We start from the raw sequence: 22,469 nt of genomic DNA, 5'->3' as shown, positions 1-22,469 counted from the left end.
CAAAAAGTTAGGTATTGGTATATTTCCTCATTATCCTTCTAAGTCTTAAACAGTTCTATGGAAAATGAAAGGTGTTATTAGTCTTCAGGCCCTTTAGATAAAGACTCTCTACATATTCAGTTAGAGTAATATACTTAGAAGAAGACAAACTTCCTCACTTTTCTGAATCAATTAATCTTAAGTATTAACTGTATTTAATGCAAATAAATATCTCTCTTTTTTACTGAAGTCAAACGATGTTCATGTATGCAAAAACACTAGTTTAATAGTGTTAAAAAAACACTATTAAAAGACCCTAATGTTTCTTTTTCTGTTTTATTTGGTCATAGATGTGTTACAGCTTTTTACTGCAACAATGTCTAGGATATGGAGGGAAACCAACAAAGGTGTTCCCTAAACTCTGGGAAAGTCTTTACTTGATATATTATAAAAGTACTTTACGAGGTATACACTGGTCATACAGTAACCTTACTTTCCCAGAGGAAAGCAAAGCCTCCCGTGTGTGATACTCAGAATATGTCTGATACAACAACCTCACCATTTTTGTGTATCCACTTAATTCATCAATAAGAGGTGGATCTATTCATCTATTTTCATTACTAGATCTTTCAAACCATCTCTTAAATTGTCATTGTCTTCAGTCTTGCTTTTCTCTATCCTTTTCCCTAAACTGGTCAATATTCAATTGCCTTCCCCAGATTGACATATTTCCTTCAGCAAAACTGGATAGGTCTTCCCCATATCCCACCTTCCAGAGGGTTGATAGGCTATTGATAAGAAATTTTCAACAGTTACATTTTATAGTGTTCTTATGTTTCTAGAGTCCTTTTTTTCCTTTGGTTTCTCAGGGCTTTTCAACCACATAGCTGGAGAGAAACTTGTTTTCCAATATATTCTACCTCAGCTATCACTATTGGGACATAGTGGGCATGTCATTATCTCCTCCTCCAGGCTCATAGATTCATTTTTTAAGAAAAGGAAAATGTATGACTAAGAACAAAAGTGTCTTATTTTCCCATAAAGCTTATCTAAAATAAAATAAACATGTCAATTCAAACTACTGATTACTTGAGGCAGCAAAAATGGTTTGTAACAGTTTACTAGATTTAAACATCACCCTGGATTTAATGAATTTAAGTGCTTATTCACAAATTAGACATAGTTTCTTACAGGTAGGTGAGATAAAGATTTTCAGTGCTAGCTTTAAAGCCCTAGGATTTTCAATGCTGACATAGGCCCTATGAACAGACTGCAGAACCCTATCTGAGACACTCAATTCTCTGTGCATGCCTGGGGAGAGATAAGCTCCTTAGACAGAAGCCAAATCAGGCAACACACAGAGCAGACAACTGCCAAGAGTTAACCATTAGGAAATTCTGAAAATAGCAAGGCATCCATTTATATCCACTGATGGTTCACAGCCCCACAGCTTGAAGGTAGGAGACAATGCCCTGTCTTACTCAGGAAATAAATGAAAGACCCTAGGTTAATGCATTCATTTGCCAGAGAGGATCCAGACCCTAGTTATTGATTCCCAAGAAACAGCAGCAATCTTTCTGCAGGGAAACAGGCTAGTTGATGAAACTGATACAGTGCAGAGAAGAATTCACTGCTGAGCGAATGAGTAGGTACCAGGTCGCTTGTCAATGAGGTAGGAGAGGGAATTCTAAGATTATGCTTCCTGATCCATGGATTAAGCCTCATTTTGAATTAAACAGAGTTCAATGAAATGACACAATATGTTATGAATCAGTGAGGAGTACCCCTGAAGTCTGAACATTCTAAAACAATTCTACTACAGACTTACACTTGTATCCCCTCTAAGGTTCAGTCAACCTTGAGCAACTTTTTCCAGCAGGACACATGTTGCTGGTTATAACACCAGTGTGAGGAAGGCTTTGTGGTTTTAAACCTTCCTCTTCCTGAGTGAATAGAAACCATAGCCCCTACATGATGGGGAAGCATTCAGATCAGTAAGTTGTTACATGAAGAGTAGAGAGTAACAACCGCTGGTAGCTCAGCTACTGTTACTTGGTGAATATCTCTGCAGGTACAATCTTAGTAGACTTGTGTGAGAGCAGTATCATGTAAAGCAAGAACAGCATGGTGAAATCCCTGTTCAGGGCTACTGCGTGGGCACACATCTGAGAGAACCCTAACACGTGTAAGTGCCGGCAGTAAAAAACACCTGTGAAAACTCGGTAGTAATTTTACTTGTTACATACTGTAGCTCAGTGGAGAATTCACCATCTATTCCCTAGCTATCAGGGACAGAGAGAGCATGATGGGGCACTTAAGAGAAAGCTGCACAGGCTTTTATAAAATAATAACCATGTTGTTGTTTGGAGGTTTTTTGTTTTTTTTTTTTGTTCTCCAGTTTAAAGTGACAAATCTTATCCTGTTGAAATTATCTTCATAAGTAATCTATATTGTTAGTCTTCTTACACAGTGTCGCTCTAAGTCTCTCTTGCTTTATGTCACCTCTACATATTTGTATTAAGAAAGAATGTCAAACAGCTATTTTAACAAAATTTATAAAATCCTGGTGTGAATGGACCTCACTGTCCCCAAAGTAAGACCTCCCACTTTTGCCAGTAACAACACCAAGAAGAGCTATGTTTTTTTTTAATTTACTTCTGTCAAAGAATTTGAAAGAGTTGAAACCTACTGATGTTTGTATTAATAGAAAACAGTAACATAGTTTCTTCCTCTCTGCTGGGCTTTGGCATGAAACAGTTCCTGAATAAAAGAACCTTGTGAAAGGACACTTCTGGATATTTGCCACCCATGAGGATTATTTTTATTTTATTTTTTTTAATATTAAAATTATCCAGACATCTCCAAGATCAGATGGTCTTTAAATTCGGGGTATCCACCACAAAGTCATAAGTGATGTAATATGTGTCTCCACTTCCATAAAAGCCTAAATAACAAAATAACTGTCTTTAAATGTTACAATAATTTTCTTAATCAGTATTTGAGTGTTCTTGCTGTCACTTTTTTACTTAATTAATTTAAATTTATTTCATTTTTGTGTAACATCATCCGTGTTAAAACTCTAAAACTCATAATGATTATCAGAATGTAGATTAGCATAGTGAAAATTTGTGTACAATGTGTAAAGAATATGTCTAGGGACATGTCAAAACTTCTGGATGGATACAGCACCACTAATGTTTGCATTAATGCTCTAATGATTGCAATATAATGCATGTATAAGTTTAAGTGCAAACAGTAAAGGACTGTGAGCGACTCATGCAAAAGTAAAATGCAGAATGAGGAAAAATATTTCATAAAAATTAAGGCTTGCAAAATATGTCTGTGTTAGAATAGTTTCTTTCATGCAGATTCCATTATTATGTCGTTCTCTTCACTATTATGCATGGATGCTGCACAGTGGAGTACATTTTCAGGGTTCAAATTCAAGTCCAGCTCAAAATGTTTAACCTAGACAGCTCCTAACCATTATCAAGACTGAAGAAACTGACACTTCCAAATGCCAGCCCAGAAAAGTATGAAATGGGGATATAGGGAATGAGATGTGTCTCTGATTTCAATTAGAAAAATTATGTTCTTCCTGTGGGTGACCATGGTCTCCATCAGAGTAAACCTGACCACTAAGTGTTTACAAGATGATGATGAATTTAATTCGCATTAATGACAGTATATCCAGATAAATTATGCTTTGTGGAAAGTTTTCCAAAATGTTAACAATTCTCACCGTTCACCAAAATTCAAACTTAAATTCTCCACAATACAGAAGCAAAGAATGGGACCTGCAAGCCCCCTCTGTGCAGTTTCTAAGAGATGTGCATTGTCTGCCCACTAAGCTAAACGAAGCTCAGTAGACCTGTCAATGTGGCATCAAGCCCAAGCTAATTTATTCTGCCCTTGAGTAGGTTCAGTGTCATGCTTATTGCGACAGCACTGCTTCTAGCCAGGATGGAGTGTGGGCAGAATGAGCTCATGTCTGTTCAGAGACCTGACAGAGAAAGCTTTCATCTCCCTGCAAAAAACATGCAGAAATTCTTAGAGTGACCCTTATTTAATCTAGTATGTTTGTGGTTAATATCCAAAGTCTGTTACCAGCTCCAGTTTGGTTGGGGTTTTTTTCCTTTTTATCATGAACAGCTGTACTGGCAAGTGTTTCTCAAATGTGATTTTGGGAACTCTTTCTGTATTAATTCACTATGTTTTTGGGAGAATACCACTGATGGGGTATTTTCTGTGAGTTTGTTTTGTTTATGCATCAAAACGTCAATCATACTTATGAGGCTTGGAAAGAATTTCAGGAAGGGATCATCTCAGATCTTTCCAGAATCATTCATTGCACCGGTCTTTAAGACACTGTTGTTTTGTTGTGGTGCTTTTTTTCGGTGGGGGTGGGGGGGAGCTCCCTATCAGATGTAAACATGCTTGATTTTGTTATGTTGCTCTCTAAAGTAATAGTAACAAGAAGTGATATTATTCATTATTTGGTCCACAGCAATGCAGTGGATGAGTTAAGAGCACAAAGAGGTACACCCATGTCTAAAGAGCGACTGATTTACATAAACGTACAAACAGATAACAACTTTGAACATCAGAGCACGGAAGTATTGTGCTATCTGATGCAGTGTACTTTTTATTGTTTGTTTGGTCTGCAAAGTTTAAATATAGCTTCTTTATTATCATGGAAGAATGAGGTACTCAATAACAATGGAAGCCTAATTAAAAAAGATAACTGAGTGCCTGGTGCTATGCATAGTCGCCAGTCTTTTCTTTAATCAGATACAACAGGTTGAAGTGTTTTCAATTTTAAATCAGTGCTCACCACACTTAACCCAAGTGCACGTGCAGTGTTTGTGTTCTATTTTCTTTTATTTAGTGTTATAATTCAATTGCGCTGAAGTAAAACTGTTTTGTACAAATCTCAATGCCATTTGAACCAAATAAGTCATTATTGTGAATCACAGCTCTTATAAGGTCATGACCTGTGGTTTGAGGGGAAAAAAAGCATGTAAGACATTCTGATCCCTGTTAGCCTGGTCAGTGTGGCACCAGCAAAGAACTTGGATCACAAATGGGTGACAGTCAGTGAACCTTTCACTCATATGTAACTGTTTATCGGCCACAAAAGACACCAAGGGAATTGAAATATGTTTTAACAGTCTGTTTATATTTTTCTACAGAGGTCTTAGTGCCACATAACTCATTTTGGCATTTTTTAAACTTAATTTTGCATTAAGAAAACCAAGCAAACTGTGAAGCCAATATTTATTCTTCAAATACCTATAAACATTTCACAGAAACTCTCTGTACATCAGTCACTTCCAAAATTTGTTACCTTTTCCTAGATACATGCCCTTATAATGGAAGTCTAACTTTTGTATGATAATGGATATAAAGGCCAGAGGATAAGCATAGCACGATGTGCAATACAGCCAATAATGAGTAAAGTAATCAAGCCAGGTGTTTCACAGTATCACAGTATCACAGTATGTTAGAGATTGGAAGGGACCTCAAAAGATCATCTAGTCATAAACTAGTGCCATAAACGTTTAATAACAAAATTAGTTGTCATATTGCTGGTGTGAATTATACTGGATGAGTAACAGACGCCTTTCCTCTCTCTTCTTCACCTCTTTCGCATCTTTTTCCCCTCATCACATTTTTTATAATTTTTGTTTTAGTGTACTTATGCCCTCATTCAACAATACACTTAGGAGCCCTTTTTTATGCTGCATTTTAAGCACATACTAAGTACTTTGCTGAGGTATGGCCACCAGAGCTCCCACTGAAGGTCAAGTCACTCTTGTTTCATTATCCTTGCACAGTCTGTAAGATGACATCAAAATGTAACAAGAAAAAAGAAAACAATTTCAAACATTGTCAGAAAGAGACCACCTTGTCATTAATGCTACCTTACATTGTTTCTGTATTTGGAAATGACTGGGTTTCCTGTCATCTCCACAAAGACATCTCCAAAGTAATTTCCCTTTACCTCCACATCTTCAACATCTTTACTGTTTACTGATGTCATGAGTCTGCTTACACAGCTACTAGATTAAGCCCACTAATTTAAGTTGTAGAAATTCATAAATTGTGAACTTGTTTATTCATCAGGATTTAGAAGGCTGAAACATAGGCAAGTGAATGGAAATGTTAATTAATGTTTTGCTTTGAAAATAATGTCCCCCCCAAAACACACCTGCATTTTTCTCTGGGATTCACCCAGAGGGAAGTATGTCTCTTGACATGAATCCCACCATAAATCTTTAAAATCTCATGCAGAACCCAAAGTATTTATTTTAATGTTATTCATTATTTCTTTAAATCATAGCCTGTTGGCAGCTGCAAATATGTTCCATTCCAGCTACATTATAGCAACAGTGTAGCATGATTTGAGAGGTTCATTAGGTCATTAACACTGGAAAAAATTCAAAACCAGAATCTTCAAATGCCCAGAGGAGCACAATTGTAAAAGAAGGTTGCGCTGCTAGCACACAATAAACAATCAAAAAGAAAAAAAAAAAATTGTGAAGAACTAACTGCAGACCATTTTCACTTCTATCAATAATGATTCATTTCCTTAAATACAACCTTTTCAAAAAGAGAAAAGAAGCCCACGATAGACTGGTGGAGAATGTCCAAAGAAGGGCAACGAAGCTAGTGAATGGTTTAGTGTCTTATGGGGAGTGGCTGAGGGAACTGGAATTGTTTAGTCTGGAAAAAAGGAGGCTCCAGGGAGACTTTATTGCTCTCTAGGACGACTTGAAAGGAAGTTGTAGTGAGATGGGTGTTGGTGTTTTCTTCCAAGTAACAAGGGATAGGACAAGAGGAAATGGCCTCAAGTTGCACCAGAGGGGGTTTAGACAGGATATTAGGAAAAATTTCTTCCACAAAAGTACTGTCAAGCATTAGAAGAAACTTCCCAGGAAAGTGGTGGAATCACCATCCCTGGAGGTATTTAAAAGAAATGCAGATGGGGATCTTAGGGACATGGTTTAGTTGTACATTTGGCAGTGTAAGGCTAACAGTTGGACTTGATGGTCCTAAAACTCTTTTCCAACCTAATAATTCTATGATTCTATAATATTTTAAACATGCCTTACACAGTTTCAAATAACTGTTGTGCAAGTGGAAACAGGGGGAAAGATTATTCAATCTAGGTGTTACCTCCAATTCAATATTTAAATAATTTCTCAGTGGTGATTACAGGTTACACCTCATTCAACATTCAATTTGAAAAAAGGCAAAGAATGTCCAGTATTCATATTTCAAGTCCGGAATTCTGTGAACCAGTGTATCTGTCATTGTTTGGGGTTTTTTTTAGCTTAGCCTTAGCTATTACACACACAGTATAAGCCTGCGTGAAGAAGGCATGGTTACTGAACAGAATGACAGCATTTTACTTTCATTGTGTAGAGCTGTAAATATTTCCATAAAGTGAATCACAAAAGCTGTTTCCCTATAGGAGTCACTTTAATCTCGGTGATTATTTTGGAACAAGTAATTTCAAGGACACTGTTCCATGTGGTTTATGCAGAATCTTTGGAATCTGAAGACATGGTCTCAGTGCTGGTCCTTGATTTTGTTCTTATATTTCAACTTGTGTCTTATCTGATTCTTACCACTTACTTTTATAACAAACTGAATATTTTGTTTTACTATATATTGTTGATGCAGTTTTCCTGCAGGGCAGGCCTGCTTAAGGGTTACTTATCTCACTGCCTGATTTGTGACCTGAGATGTTATCATAACCATGGAACTTTAAAGAAAGAGTCTAACATTACAGAAGGAGCCAGTATCAGTTAAAAAAAAAAAAATGACACCAATTTCTGTTCTGAAAGGTAGCCTGAGTCCTTGGGATAGTGAGTTGTTTCAGGTAGACTGCTTAGGTCTCTGATAAACTGTACAAACATTTGACTGAACCTCCATAATTAAGAAAACAATGCTGATCCAGTATCCAGCTAAAATAAATGCTAATAAAAAGGTATCTCCCTTAGAAAGTTATCTATATTGTTTGATAATTAAAAAAAAAAAACAAAACAAAACAAACAACCATAATCTATGGAATCTGAAGATTTAGGCATATACACAATTCATCCAGTTTAGTAACAGTGATTTTCTAATGAAAAAAAAACAAATTACCTATGAACAAAACTCTGAATTTTCATGTAATAGAAAGTAGAATGTAATACTTTGTTATTCAAGCACATGTGAAATAAGTATATATATTGCTAACTTCAAAAATAATGTATTTTTTTTAATGAAAATGTTATGGAATTAGGATTTTTAAACTCTATTTTGTAAAAGGATATTTATAAATTATTAACAGGCATCCTTAAATAGGTTTTACTGATATCATGGATTCAAGCAAATACTGGGGAAAAAAAAGAAAATGCAATTAGTTATATTTTCTCTTGCATCCCTGTAAATGGAAATTATGCATTTAAACACTGTCTTCACAGGGTTTTCTTCAAATTACAAGCAACAACAGTTTTAATTATCAAGATTCACGAGTAGAGATGCACTTGTAGTACTTAACCCTCTTAAAGCAAAACTATAACTAATTTCAATCATAATTCCGGGATAAGCTTTAAAAAGAAACAATCCAATTAAAAACCCCACAATAAAACAAACAAACAAACAAACAACAAACAAATCCCTAACACACACCTCAAATCACACTGATTATATACCGTCTAAACACATTGACTTCCAAACACTAACATATCTCAGGGAGATTATATAAATTTTTAACATGGGTCTACCTATGGTATTTGTAACTTTTATGGTTACTTATGATTAATTAATTTCAATTAAGTAAACTGTGTGATAAATATTTTACTATGGCCCATAAACGATATTTTTCAATGACATTGTGGCGTAACAAGAAGCTAGTATCTCTTCAGTAGTCATCAGGGTAAAAGTAAGCATGAGCAGCATGCCGATACATAAAGTTTTCCATCTTTATTTCATCTAAGCAAGTTAATTGGGATAATGTACAACCTATGCATATGACAGTGGGTAATTAACATCACCATCAGTACAGCTAAAGTATAAATCCACTATTAGAATATATCTTCATGGCACTTCATTTTGGAATAACTATTAAGTTTAATTTTACTGGAGTTGTGTGGGTCTTTTTTACTGGATTTTCAAACAGGATTAATCAATTTACAGATAAATAGCATTTCAAACCAGTGTTCTCTGAACTGTTCTGCTATCTTCAACGGCCACAAAATAGATCCTTAAATAAAAACACACAAACATCACAAGGTTCAACAATTCAGTATAGATGAGCAGAAAAAGGTCTGACTATTTATATAAACCTTAAAAACTTTTAAAATACGAGTTTCTCAGGAGGGTCCCTGTATTTCTGTGCTGAAAAATCCTTTGAGAATTAATTTTGGCATTTCTGTTGTTGGCTTCAGCCAAACTGAAGAATTGTAGTGGAGTAGGGAAAAAAAATATTTTTACATTTTACGTTACATTTTAAGTTAACCAAATTTCTCTAGCCTTGGCTTTGCCTGTGCCTTGGGCAAATGTTCACACAAGTTCTAATTTTGTATTTTATATTTTAAGAAGTTCATTCATCTTCAGTTTTATCAAAACAATTTGCATTATCATCCTAGTATATGTTCAGTGTTTATATACCTGTCTAAAACATTGATCATCTGTAGTTATTTCAAGTTTGAAATTAATAGAGACCCTATACTTCTTGCATAAATATATTATGTATTATATAGTCATTAATCAGGGCACAAGTGGTAGTTTTGGTAGCACAAGAAATCTTAGCATTTATATGGCTGGTGGAGAGTGAGATATTTATTAATATTTTTCTGTAACAAGATTTTAACTACTCATTAATATTAAAAGTAATTAATCTAACTGCTGAAAAGTTTAATTTCAGATTTTCATAAGAAGAAAATGGTGGGTGACTTAGTTTAATAAGTTTTGTGTTGAAAAAGAGTTTTAACAGAAAATGGTGGTATCGGATTGATTTATCTCTTCTGTGCTCTGTTTGGTGAGAGATTAGAGTAGAGGGAATTATTTCTGTTCAACACATCATTGTGATAGTAGCCTTTAAATATGTTTCTGTCACTGTTAGCAGTAAAAACTGTGTTGCCGTATGTTTCCTCTCCATCACCACTGTTACTGACATCACATGCAAACATAGTAGCTCACACAGCCACAGTGACTGTTTCTGTAGCTTCTGTAGCATGTACTTCAAGTAGTAGAAGCATATGTTTGCTTGTTCACTGGCCAGGATAAACATACTTTTAAACATTTTTGTAAGCTGTGACAAAGCACCATTTGTCTGCATGCAGTGATATGACAGGCTATTTGCCTTATGGTAGGAAGAAAACTACCCCTGTTCACTATACCTGTTCCCAATGAGTACAGCTCCTCGGTCAATTATTAAAGAAATTTAATATAGAAAAAGAAAATTTGTTGTATTATTTGTTAAATTCTCATTCAGTACAACAGCAAGGCTCACTAGACTATCGTATAGTCTGCTGTAATGTGTAACTATGTTTCTTATTTATGGCTAGGTTATGTGTACTTGTTCACTTTCCAGAATAGATGTATTTTTCTCCTTTGACCTGTCAGGTATGCATGTTTCAAACAGAAGCTAAAATTAGCATGAGCTCTTACAGAGAAAACAAGCTTTTCTGTTAACAGTGTGCCATCCCAGGGAAGGATCTCTCTTCTGCATAGTGTTTATTGACTCACAGACAGGCTGTACTGAAACAATTCTAAACGGAAAATGGTCATATACATTTATTATTCTACTCTTTATTACTACTTTACCTTTAAAATTGGAAGTTATGTGTTCTTACTCTGGATATATTTAGTGAATATTTTTTTGTTGGGCACATTTCATTTGTCTCAACAGGAGAATGGGCATAGTTACAGTAATGTCAAATTTAATAATTACAGCAGTGCTACAGAGCAGCAAAGAAATACAGAGGTCATCTTGTCTTACACATTTCTAAGGAATTGTGAGACAAAATCATGTTCATGTGCTGGCAGCAAGAATACTAAGAGCCAAATTAAAAATCTGTTCAAGTTGTCAGAGCTACTTACTGTGTTATTCAGGGTTGGATTTTTTTTTTGACATTTTTCAGCACCATCATGCCTACTGTTTGCAGAGTTACAAACTCTATTAGGAATACAATAAAATTAAATAAAGAGTGCGAGAATTTCCCACACACACCATTTCTCAAGTTTGGACTAAAGTTAGGAGTGGGAAAAAATGAGCATTGTTAGATTTTTATGGTTTCTAATACAGGTTTTCCCCAGTCAGATACTAACTCTGACATTCCATTTCCTCCCTTTGGTACTTCTACATCGCTCCTTCAAGGATGAGCAGTGATAAAGGTAGTGAATTGTTCTTGCAATTCAGATGAGTGGCTTAGCAACAGCTTGAAGTTTTGAGAATAGTGGTGATTAAGTTTTCATCATCTTCCACTCTATTTAGTTTCTTCAGTTTCTCTGAAGTATTTTCCTTTCTTTGAGAGTGGCTTCTAATTGACTTCTAATGATTACTTTACTTACCTCATCTGGTGTTAAGTTCTTGTTAGTTAACCAGTCTTGATTTATGATAAAATACTGGGATTTGGTTTAATTTTGTTTGTTTTCATAAGGAGAGTATGCACGGCCTCAGTGAAATCTAGATAGAATATTTTTTCCCTGAAAAAGTATGTCATATTTAAGAAGAATCTTTATTTCCTAACAAAGAAAAAAGGATGCAAATGAGTGTCCAGGCAATCTAGCTTTTATGCGGACAAAAGCACTATGATGCCTTCTACTCTGCAACCCAGTTAAAACAGTTCAAACTCACAGGGATCTCCCCAGTCACTGCAGATGGCTCATACTCTATCTCCGACAAAGTGGTGGTCTTTCCACTGAATCTGCAAATTAGCACACACAAGGGAAGTTTCTTTTTATGCTTTAGTGGGAGTATTAAATTTTGAAGAAGTTGAATACCAGGGCTAGGCTTCCCAGACAGTTACTACATTACGGTTAATTCCACGTTTAACAGGATTTTGGCAGACATTTTAGCCTCAATCTCAGAGACAAGAGTTTTTCTTTAGGGTGATTGTTTCAGTTTGTCTCCTGTCCACAAAACATTATCTATCATTAAATATTTGGAAGATGTCTTTATTACAGAGGTGCTTTTGCTATTCAGGGGCAACTGTTACTATTGGGAAGCTTCATGCTACTTTGTAATATGTTCAGGAAAAGGTACCTAGGGAAACTTTACAAGGAGTCAACCACATTTAATATTAATTCAGTAGAAATTATGGTTTATTCATTGATAAACAAATAATTTTGCATGACCAAATAAACAATAAAAACATTTTCTGAGAAAAAAAGAAAACTGAACTTAAAATAGAAAATAGAGCTGCTATATTGTTTTGAGTGTGGTTTGTTGTTTTTTTTTTTTTGTGTGTGTGGTTTTTTTTTGCAGGGGGGGGCTTATTACTTAATGTTATTACAATTAGTGTCTAGAATTAAAACAGTAACCTGAGGATAATCTCTTACTGGGTTCTCCTAAATGATTACATTCCAGTGGGCTTTGGCTCATAAAGGGACTTGATCACCTAAATATCATTACAAATGGAATGTGGTTGACTAACACAGTAATTCATAAAACTCTATCAAATTCAGCATCTTTAGGAGTGAGTTTCATTTCACAAACTGAAGCTATCTAAAATTTAGATGCAAATGTTAACCAGATGGAAGATGCAAGTTAAAAAGTTAAAGCCTTATTCAACCTCAGAAATTTCAAAACAAGAGAAAAAAATAATGGCAGTCATATGGGTTTTAAAAACAGATACCTTTCACATGCTGGACATGGAGGACAGCCAGTGGGACTTGTATTTGCCCACATGTATCTGTGTTGACATATTCTCACACACCAAGTGGAAGTGATGAGCAATGAGTTAGAAGGGCTGAGATGTAGAAGCCCTCTGCTCCTATTCAAGTTAGGAAAGAATGGAAATACAGTGAGGAGAGGGTTTAGAATAGGAAAATCTGGTTATAGGTTTCTAATCCTGATTCATCCATTTTATTCAAAGACCCTTTCAGTCAAAATTAACAACCCTTCCCTTGAGGAAGGATCAGAATTTGGAATTCCTTCCTGCCAGCCACCTGGAATGAGCAGGTGGCAGGGAGGGACATTTTAGTCTGCAGAGAAAGACAAAAGGGGGTGGGAATTTGGAGGCAGCATTTCCTAAAGGCAGGCTTTGATGTGTCCCTCTTCATTCTGAATAGCTTAAATCCTACTTCAAGACTCCTGTTTCTCTCTATTTAATGGTTAAGAATCTTGCACGATTACTCATGTTTATGAATTCCAGTTATGGAGATTTGTGCACAAATTTTTAGCACTGTTGTAATGGTATGATATGATCTTATCTTATTAAAATACTTAACTCCATGTACACTGAGGTAGTTAAGATGGTACTCTACATCTCCTAATGATGATTGTTAATGTTTGCAGTAAGCTAGTAGGGGTTTTTTGTTTATTTACAGACAATCTATGCATTGCTCACTAACAAAGCTGGATATAAATTCTTGGCTATTTCAGTGAGGGACTGCTATAAATGAAGGACTGAGTGACTTCTAATGACTAACAGAAAAAAAAATTAGAGAATAAAGTAACAAACATTAAATTCTGGGAACCCTATGGACCTCTTACTAGTTCTAGCAAAAATAAGTAGATAAATTTAAATTCGAAGATCGGGTGCTTTATATGCAAGCATTGAAGCAGAAAATATTTCCTACACTTTTAATAATATTTAGCACACAACTTTTTCACCTGGATTTATGATCACACTTATTTCTTAGATATTCTAATATCTCATTCTGTATATTGCAATCATCATAACTGCATGCTTCAGAAATATACAGGTTTTTTTATAATTTATTTGGAATTATATTTGGTTCATCTGTTAAGCTCATCAAACAGAATGTGAACACAGCTAAGCTGTACATATTTGAAAGAATAATTCCAGGTGATCTAATCACTTCAAAAGAAAAAAATTCTGGTGTACATTTGAAACATCTTTTCAGGCTGCCCCCCTCTGCCCCATGCAGAGGGAATTTCTAAAAAACACCCATGCTAGATGAAAGGTAACAACTGCAATTTTTTGAAAATGTGCTGTTTTTAATTTGCACATCAACTAGGAAAGCTACCAGTCTTTAAGTGAATGCTGTCAGTTCCTTTTCCTCATAGTGATTTTTGAATTTCATAAATATGTCATCAGAATCCTCAAAAATTACTATATGCATTACCCCTACTAACTCATAATTTACTTGGTAATGCTTAGCTGTTGTGGTTTTAATTCCCCTGTATACAGATAAAGTAGATATATTCTCACTTACTTGAGCAGGAATTTACTTTTCCTGCTTAATTTGTAAATCTGAGCAGTGTTTCCACTGCTTTCCTTTATCTTCAGAATTTCCCTGCTATGTGCAAATAGGAAGACAGGAGATGTAGTAATGAAACTGCTCCTTGACTTTTGACTGGAAGGAGTTCTCTTTTATTTTGAACATCCTTTCCTTTATCTCCTTCAAGAACAAACAAGAAGAACTCTACCCTGAATCACCATCCTTTCTAAGGGAGAGAAATTACGTCCTAGTAGTTATTAGTTTATTTTTAAAGGTTCAATTCTACTATTCTGAAACTGAGAATACAAAAAAAAAAAAAAAAAAAAGAAATAACTAAGTCTAGACTGGTAAGATATCTACTGCTTCCTGGGAGGTACCAGGCATCCTATCTCAAGCCAGGCTAGTTCAGACTTATGTAGCCTGAACTGAAGCTCAGAAAGAAAAGAACTGACTGCTTCAAAACCTACTTTGCAGTACCATTTTTTTCCCAAATTTTGGGCAATGCTAATTCAGGGAGAAAGGCCCAAAACAAGAGAATTTCACCCTATGATTATTCTGTACACTTTGTAGTATGGGAAGCCTAATAGAGTTTAGAACTAAGCTAAGTTTTATCCTATTAAAGTCACTGGAGACCTACCAGACAAATGGTGTTGAGGGAAATTCAAATGTAACTGGCAAGATCTAAGTCTGTGCAGAGTGGAATCTATAAAATATCAAGGCAGGCGTATGAGCTTGTAAATAAATCTAATGCCCCAATCCTTTGGGAAAAACACTGCACACCAAGTACTATGGATTTCTTTATTGTTTTGTTACACTATATGATTTTTTTATTGGACTAAGTCGAGTTTATAGTGTCTGTTAATAAAAAGATCTGGCTAGAATTGTCTTTCTGATTTAAGTAAACAACATTTACTTTTTATACTGACTTTATGAGACTTCTGTGAGCTCTGGTGTTGCTGATATAGTGAGGATGTATGGCCACTTAAAATCAGATTGCAGATATCACGAGACAAAGTAATTTTTCTATCAACACAATCTCAGGGAAGTTTATTTTGTTCTGCAAAAAATTAGGCACAGTTTGCAAAACAAGGCAAAAGTCCAGTGAATGAAGATGGGATCAATTCCAGCTTTTCGTTTGTATGAAACAAAGAAATGAGCATGAGCAAGAAAGATCTTAGAGAAATCTTGTCTAAAACAATCATCCTTTGATAGAGTAACCCAGTAATTATGGGCTAATTGTCACTGTGATTGAACAATAGAGTAACGCAATGACCCTCTTAAATACCTGTTCCTAGGTTGTTCCTTGTCAAATTTCTAAGAATCTTCATGACTTTTTATTGAGGCTCACACTTTGCCTGTTCATTTTTGTGCTACCCAAAGGTCTTTGATTATCCATAGTGTTTATATTTAATCCAAGAATTTTTATACGTGTATGCACGCATTCTTATTTATGCATAAAATTTACTCTAAGGATTAAGTCCAATGATATTTAACTATCAGGCTCAGATCAAGTGACATGCAAGATTAAAATCAAATGAAGGTAGGCAGTGTAACTACATTGCAAGAGTAGCCCTGACAGTTCTCTTAGTATGTTTTTTATTTTAACATACTCATTCTTAGCATCTATGGTTTCCATTGTTAAAGACAGAGAAAGGACACAAAGGACTAATTTTGTTGAAAATTAGGTGATATTTAAGACAGTATGAAAGTGTGAATCTCAGATTTTCTAGAGCTCAAGTGCTGGTTTTGTGCATTCATATATTGAGACAGCTCAGTAACCTCATGGGGACATCCAGAAAAGTCATTTCTGTAACAAGTTTCCACAACACATATAATCAATAGCTGGCATATGAGCTATGTGATCCTTCTCCTTCCTCTTATAAGCAGGGCTCCAAACCCAAAGTTCTGGGGGAGATTTTAGGTTTTATGTAAATCTCAGCCTGGATGACAAACTCTCCTCATCTCAGAAAAACACAAATGTCTTAACTAATTAGAACGGGTTAGGGATAGTCTCTACTGCTGTTTAACATTGAACACTTTGAAGCAAAGTATCCATCTTCAATCTAAACAAATGAACAAATGTCACTTGGTAAAGGCAATTACTTTAATAGTCATCCAAAGTCACTGGATAAAAATACAACAACAATCTAAGAAGCAACAACAACAATCAGTGACTCATAGCTGTTCTCCTTGTTCAGTCTGTGGGAGAAGTTGGGAATGCATTTTCTAGGATAGCACTCCCAGCTGTAAAACCCAGTGTCCTGGGTTCAGCTGTAACAGTTATTTTTCATCTTCCTAGTAGCTGGTGCAGTGCTGTGTTTTGACTGCAGTCTGAGAACAGTGCTGATAGCACACCAATGTTTTAGTTGTTGCTAAGTAATGCTTACTCTGATCAACGACTTTTCCATCTCTCATGTTGTGCCAGTGAGGAGAGGCACAAGAAGCCAGGAGGGCACAAGAAGCAGAGGCAGGATACCTCACCCAAACTAGCCAAAGTGGTATTCCATACCACAGCACCTCATTCCCAGTATATAAACTGGGGAGAGTTACCTAAAACAGCAGATACTGCTAGTGTCAGGCTGGGTATTAGTCAGCAGGTGGTGAGCAATTGTATAGTGCATCACTCATGTTTATTACTCCCTTCCTTTCCCCTTTTAATTTTATATTCTCTCTCCTTGTTATTTCCCTTATCATTATAATTATTAGTGTCAGTAGAAATAGTTTTATATTATATTTTAGTTATTGGACTGTTCTTATCTCAACCTACGGGGTTTACATTCTTTCAGTTTTCCTTCCTACCCTGCCACAAGGAAGGGGTAGGGGAGGAGTGAAGAAATGGCTACGTGGTGCTGAGTTACCAGCTGGGTTTAAATCACAACACCCAGCTTAACACACTTCTGCTTCTACCCCCTTGGCTATTTATGCATTTTAATTCGATATTTAAAAGATATACTTGCCCCTCTTCAATGACTCTAGGACAAATAGAACTGAAGTTTCTCACTTTGTCTTCAGTGAAGTATATGCAATGAGATACAAAATCGTATTTTAGTTAGCCCTGTGCCTCAAATATTCCTGCCTATAGAGCTTCAGCGAGATAGGTGAGGGATGCTGCTTCCCCTCTCTTGCTCCAGTGGCTAGGGCTTGCTCCTGCGATGTAAGGATTATGGCTTCATACTTCTCAGGTAGACACTGAGATCCTGTCTCTCCTTCCTGTGTATGAAATTATTAGGACAAATGATACCTTCATCTTCCAGCAGTGTTTTATGAAAAAAACAAGAGCATATTGATCAGATGTCTGATGTAGGTGGCTATGTACAGGAGTAGTTTTTGCTGTGAACATCTGTCTCCTAGTGATATCTGTCTCACAGAGCTTCTAAAGCCTTTAATCTGCTTTCCCCTCCTCTCCTGTTTTATCCTGTCTTCACAGTTGTCTTGTGCATGTGAACTGTTGCTGCAGTTGTGAACTCAGGTCAGATGTGACCAGGTTCCCCATTTCACTGCTGGGACAGAGGTACTCTATTCACCATCTCTCCAGCTGGCATGCTTGGATTTGGGCACTATAGCCCTGGGCACCAGAAATGTTCTTGTCCTTTTGCTGGGGCTGGGCTCAGGCTCCTAGCTCATGGTTGTGGTTTCAACTAGTTGACAAAACTCCTTAAGAAAAGGGATATTTAGCATTGCAAGTCATGAAGACTTTTGTGGCTTGAGCTCTTAAGTTATTTTCCATTAATCCTTCAGACACATCTTTGGCAGAAGAGGGTTGCTGGCTTGTGTTGTAACTGGTGAAATTAAAAATTCTAAAACTGTTGAAATCAAGCCCAGGGATTAATAACATGGCTGCTGTTAACTGGAAGTGCTGTTTCTATGCCACAGTAGAGATCAGCTACCCAAATACTCAGTTATCCTGTCAATGTATTACAGATCTCTTGACACCTCTCTTCCTTCTCTTTTCAGTCTCTTGACTCCCTCCACTTTGCTGCATTTTCTGTTGCAGATTTCTTGTGCTCAGTTCTGCTCTGTGGCAGGGACAATGTGCTACTATGGATACATCGAAAACCCCAGAATGTTCCCATTTTACACCTGAAACAAAGAGATTGAGCCAAAATTCAAAACATTTCTGCATTTTCTGAGTGCATTTCATGCAAGGCAAACCTGATGTGGAAAGAGATCTGGATATTTTATTTTTCTTTTTTGCCAACACTGATTGTTTTCTCTTGCTCTTTCAGGCTTTATTTAAAGGGCCACAGTGGAACAGCTGGAAAACAGAGTAGCCTGATTTTACATGGTGCTGAATTCAGTACAAAAGATGCTGACAATGACAACTGCATGTGTAAATGTGCTCTCATGTTGACTGGAGGTGAGTACAACTCTGAAAATATGTGATACGTTGATAGGAATCTACTCTGTTTTCCTAAAGTAACCACGGATGAAGTTGCACTCACAGATGTGTAAGTGCTGTGTGAAAATTCCTTTTATTATTATTACTCCTACTCTTTTCTGTATATGTATTGTGGTAGTGCCAATACCTCAAGATTCCTATCAGCAGGGAAGGGATTATTCAGAGATGCAGTCAGTATACTTCTGCACTGAACAATTTCAAGTGTGAAAGCATAAGTTATTGTTGAAGCAAGAAAGGCAAAGTAAGAGAGAAGTTAAGGGATGAAGAAGAGGGAAGAAACTTTGTGAGAAGTAGGAAAATTAGCAAGAAAAAGAAGAAAAAGACAAAGAACACAGGGAAACGAGCATTAGAAAGTAAAGTTTAAAAACAATCAGAATCTAAATTTGAAATACATTATCTACCTCATTCAGGGATGTGATTCTGTTATTGGAATAAAGAGTCAGCTTTCTGTCTTATATGTGTGTAATACATATGTTTATATAAACTTAATTAACGCAATGGCCAAATAACTCACCTGTGAAATACTGGACCTGCAATACCCTGTTCAAATTGTGGCACATAGGTGTTCTGCAAGATTTAAGATGGTATCCTTAGTGAGATCAGTTGAACTGTGGAAGGAAACAAAGAGAAGTTGAGCTGGGGAAAACTCAGAGAAGTTATACTGAGACAGTTTAGAGCACCAAGTCATATATAGTGTATATGACTGATGTTTGTTCCCTCCAGTGCAGAGGAAGAATATCTGATGTGGTCTCCCCATACAGACACCTAAAGCTCTGCAAAAGAGTGAGAACTTTCCCTGGAAAATTATGCTTATTCCTAATCCCTATATGGGTAAACTCATTTTTTGTCTCCAGGGCACCACATTAAAGCAGAAAGATTAAATTTGGATTCTTTGGTTCATGAACTATATGGCAAAAAAGGCCCTTATTTTCACATCTGACCTTCTTCAGAGACTCTCCCTCGGTGATTTTTATCTTTTGTGTTAAAAAAAACATATAGCATGCAAATTATTCAGTATTTTGGATCAAACTGCTGAACTGGTATTATTTGTGGTTACTGGCACTCAGACTTAATTCATCTCAGGCCACACTGAGGAATATATGAGCCTCTAAAGCTATCATCTGCTAACAGAAGATAGGTTCCCATCACTGGGAATTTATATCAGACCAGAACCTACCTCCTCATTCTCTTTTGCCAATTGGAAATGACCCAGTTGGGAAAGTCTTCAAAGAACCAATTTTTCAAACTTTCCTAACTTCCCTTACTGATGTCTTATTAAATGTCAGCATGGCAAACTTCTTCCAGTAGACAGGTGATCAGATGTTACCTTTCCATTTCTATAAAATAAAAAAAACCTAACCAGATAGTTCTAGAGGCAGATAATGGTTAAGAACTCAGTGTTTATTTTAATTAAGATTGTTGACCTTTCCCTTTTGATATCATCTAAATTAAAGTATCTTACTTTCAGGGCAGGCCAGAGTCTAGTGAGAAGCTCCTAAATGTGAGTTGTGTCTGAAGTGCAGACTCATTCATATACTCAAGCTGCCTGGAAATACCTCTGCTCCCAGACGGCTAATTCTGGGAGCTGAGGGTTTTGTTTATTTTCCTGCCCTGGCTTCTGCGGCAGGTCAATGCCCCTCTAAGGTCAACCTGCTGTTGAACAACCATTACAAAAGGTTCACATATATTTTGTAGCAGCAGTCCTGTAAATCAGCAGGAAAACCACATATTGGAACATACTGGTAGCAAATTAAAGGAGTATGGATGAAGGGAGAGTATTATTAAAGGCTGAGGAAACCACAAATAGAACAAATAGAGCAAAACACTGCAGAGTGAAAGGAGATTGAGCTAGCCTTTGGGGATAGATGAGTCTAGTCTTTTGGACTAGATTCTGAGTACCAAATCTTCTGGAGATAGGCTGTACAGCACTGAGTAATATGTAGTTCAAGAAAAAACTTTAATCATGCTAGAATCCTCCCCCAACACTTTGCTATACGCTATGCTCTTTTAAATGACTTCCTCATTCCTTGAAAAATATCAGACATTTAATTAAATATCAAAACATTTGTTTAGTGAGTAGATTTCAGTTTTGTTCCACAGACAATGACTAATTAAGAAAAGTAGCAATGATAACAGGTTTTGGAAAACCTCTTTTTTTCCAAACGATACCAGACTGTTAGTTTTGGCAACATCACAGAGAGCTTTTAATGATGAATGATATGAAATCTACAGGCAGGTTTCAAGCTATCTTGACAGTTTGGGTGAACATGTTATCTCTATGAGGTGAACTGAATATATTTATGTCAGGAATAAAGGCTGAGATAAGCTGAAGCTCAAGACTGTGATATGGTTATAGTCAAGGCTGAAAATAAAAATGTAAGGAAAACACATATTTCTCTCAGTGATCTTGTTAGTTGTCAGTTTTATTTGGTCTATATCAAAACTATTATCCTCTTTTCTCCTTTCTTTCCTCCTAACCCCTCCCCCCCAACAAGCACACTCCCCAGAATAAGAAATAAATACTGGGAAAATAATACAGTAACATCAATAGAATTGTGCGTGTGTTTCTTGTGCTTTCAAGAACCATGCTCCTTGACTTTATCTTAATGCAGTTTTAAGTACATGACTTCAAAAGTACATGAATGAGCTGGATTCTTAGCCCCTGTGAAATACACATGGCAGTTAAATGATTTAGCTGCTTTTTTTGTACCTTGAAAAATTTTAACTAAGCATGCTATGTTTACTTTAAAGAGAGACAAAATATATTTATTCAAGTAATTACTTCATTTAAGCTTAATATTTGTCAAAACAGTAAAAAGCCCCAGTTCTATCTTAAAAATATCTTTTAAGAACTAGTACAATGTCTCAGGCCAGTAAACTAATGAAAACGTTGTATCCTCACAGCGTTGTTTTTGAGAGTACTCCAGTGAACTACAGGGGCAGCTTTTTTGTAAGAAATAGCACTTACAGTGTAACAGACTGTCACTGGGATGAAACACTGAGTAGATGCCCAAAGTGCTTCAGATAGATTTCCAACAGTAGAACATTTAATGTCTCTGGTTCACATTCGTGGGCACAAGGCCAAGTTAGAGCATTCTGCCAGGATACCACCTGTCAGCTGAGCACCAGAAGTTGTGCAATTGTTTTCAGTCACTGGAAAGTGACTTATGGTAATTCAGCCCATAGTAAAAGAGCCTTAAGGTGATTTGTTTTGTCTTGTATTGGTTGCAGTCAAGGCATTTACCTGGTTTCAAGTCACAAATTGGAATGTTTCTAAACCTCTGATCCCTGAAATACTTTGACAAAGTGACAGGCAGTCTTTCTATGTCTTTCTAGGGCTGAAGCAGCATAGAATTACTGAAATAACTTCTTTTATTTTACTGGAAGAAGAGGTCCATCCAGCTGCAGTCTCCTGCCTCTGACAGCAGTCAGCAGCAGATGTCTTAGTTTGGGCTCAAGAACAATACAAACAAATGATACTTCCCTGGAGTATTTTCCCAGTATCTTTTGCATCTCAGGGGCTTCCCAAATCTGAGACAGTTCTCATGTATCTGTTAATCCTCAATGGATTTCTCATCTATTAAGCGAGAGTGCCCAATGACAATCCGAAACAGTGGTGCACTATTGCTTATTGTTTCACTGCTTTTTTCTTCAAGTGGTGCACTTTATGACCCTCTGGCAAGAA

General features: G+C 36.3%; 1 protein-coding gene across 1 annotated transcript in view; it reads left to right on the top strand.

Moving 5' to 3' along the window:
- Positions 1-22,469, top strand: part of ANGPT1 (angiopoietin 1) — a 159,559-nt gene that overhangs the window by 130,344 nt on the left and 6,746 nt on the right. Inside the window, exon 8 of the mRNA XM_061373389.1 lies at positions 18,612-18,742. Coding sequence (XP_061229373.1) covers positions 18,612-18,742 — 131 coding nt within the window. The remainder of the gene's footprint in view (positions 1-18,611; positions 18,743-22,469) is intronic.

Source organism: Neopsephotus bourkii, unplaced genomic scaffold (assembly GCF_033783945.1).
Source record: "Neopsephotus bourkii isolate Nb327-2 ecotype Australia unplaced genomic scaffold, CSIRO-AGI_Nbou_v1 NB_1630, whole genome shotgun sequence".
Classification (NCBI taxonomy): domain Eukaryota; kingdom Metazoa; phylum Chordata; class Aves; order Psittaciformes; family Psittacidae; genus Neopsephotus; species Neopsephotus bourkii.
This window is presented reverse-complemented; position numbering and strand designations above follow the sequence as displayed.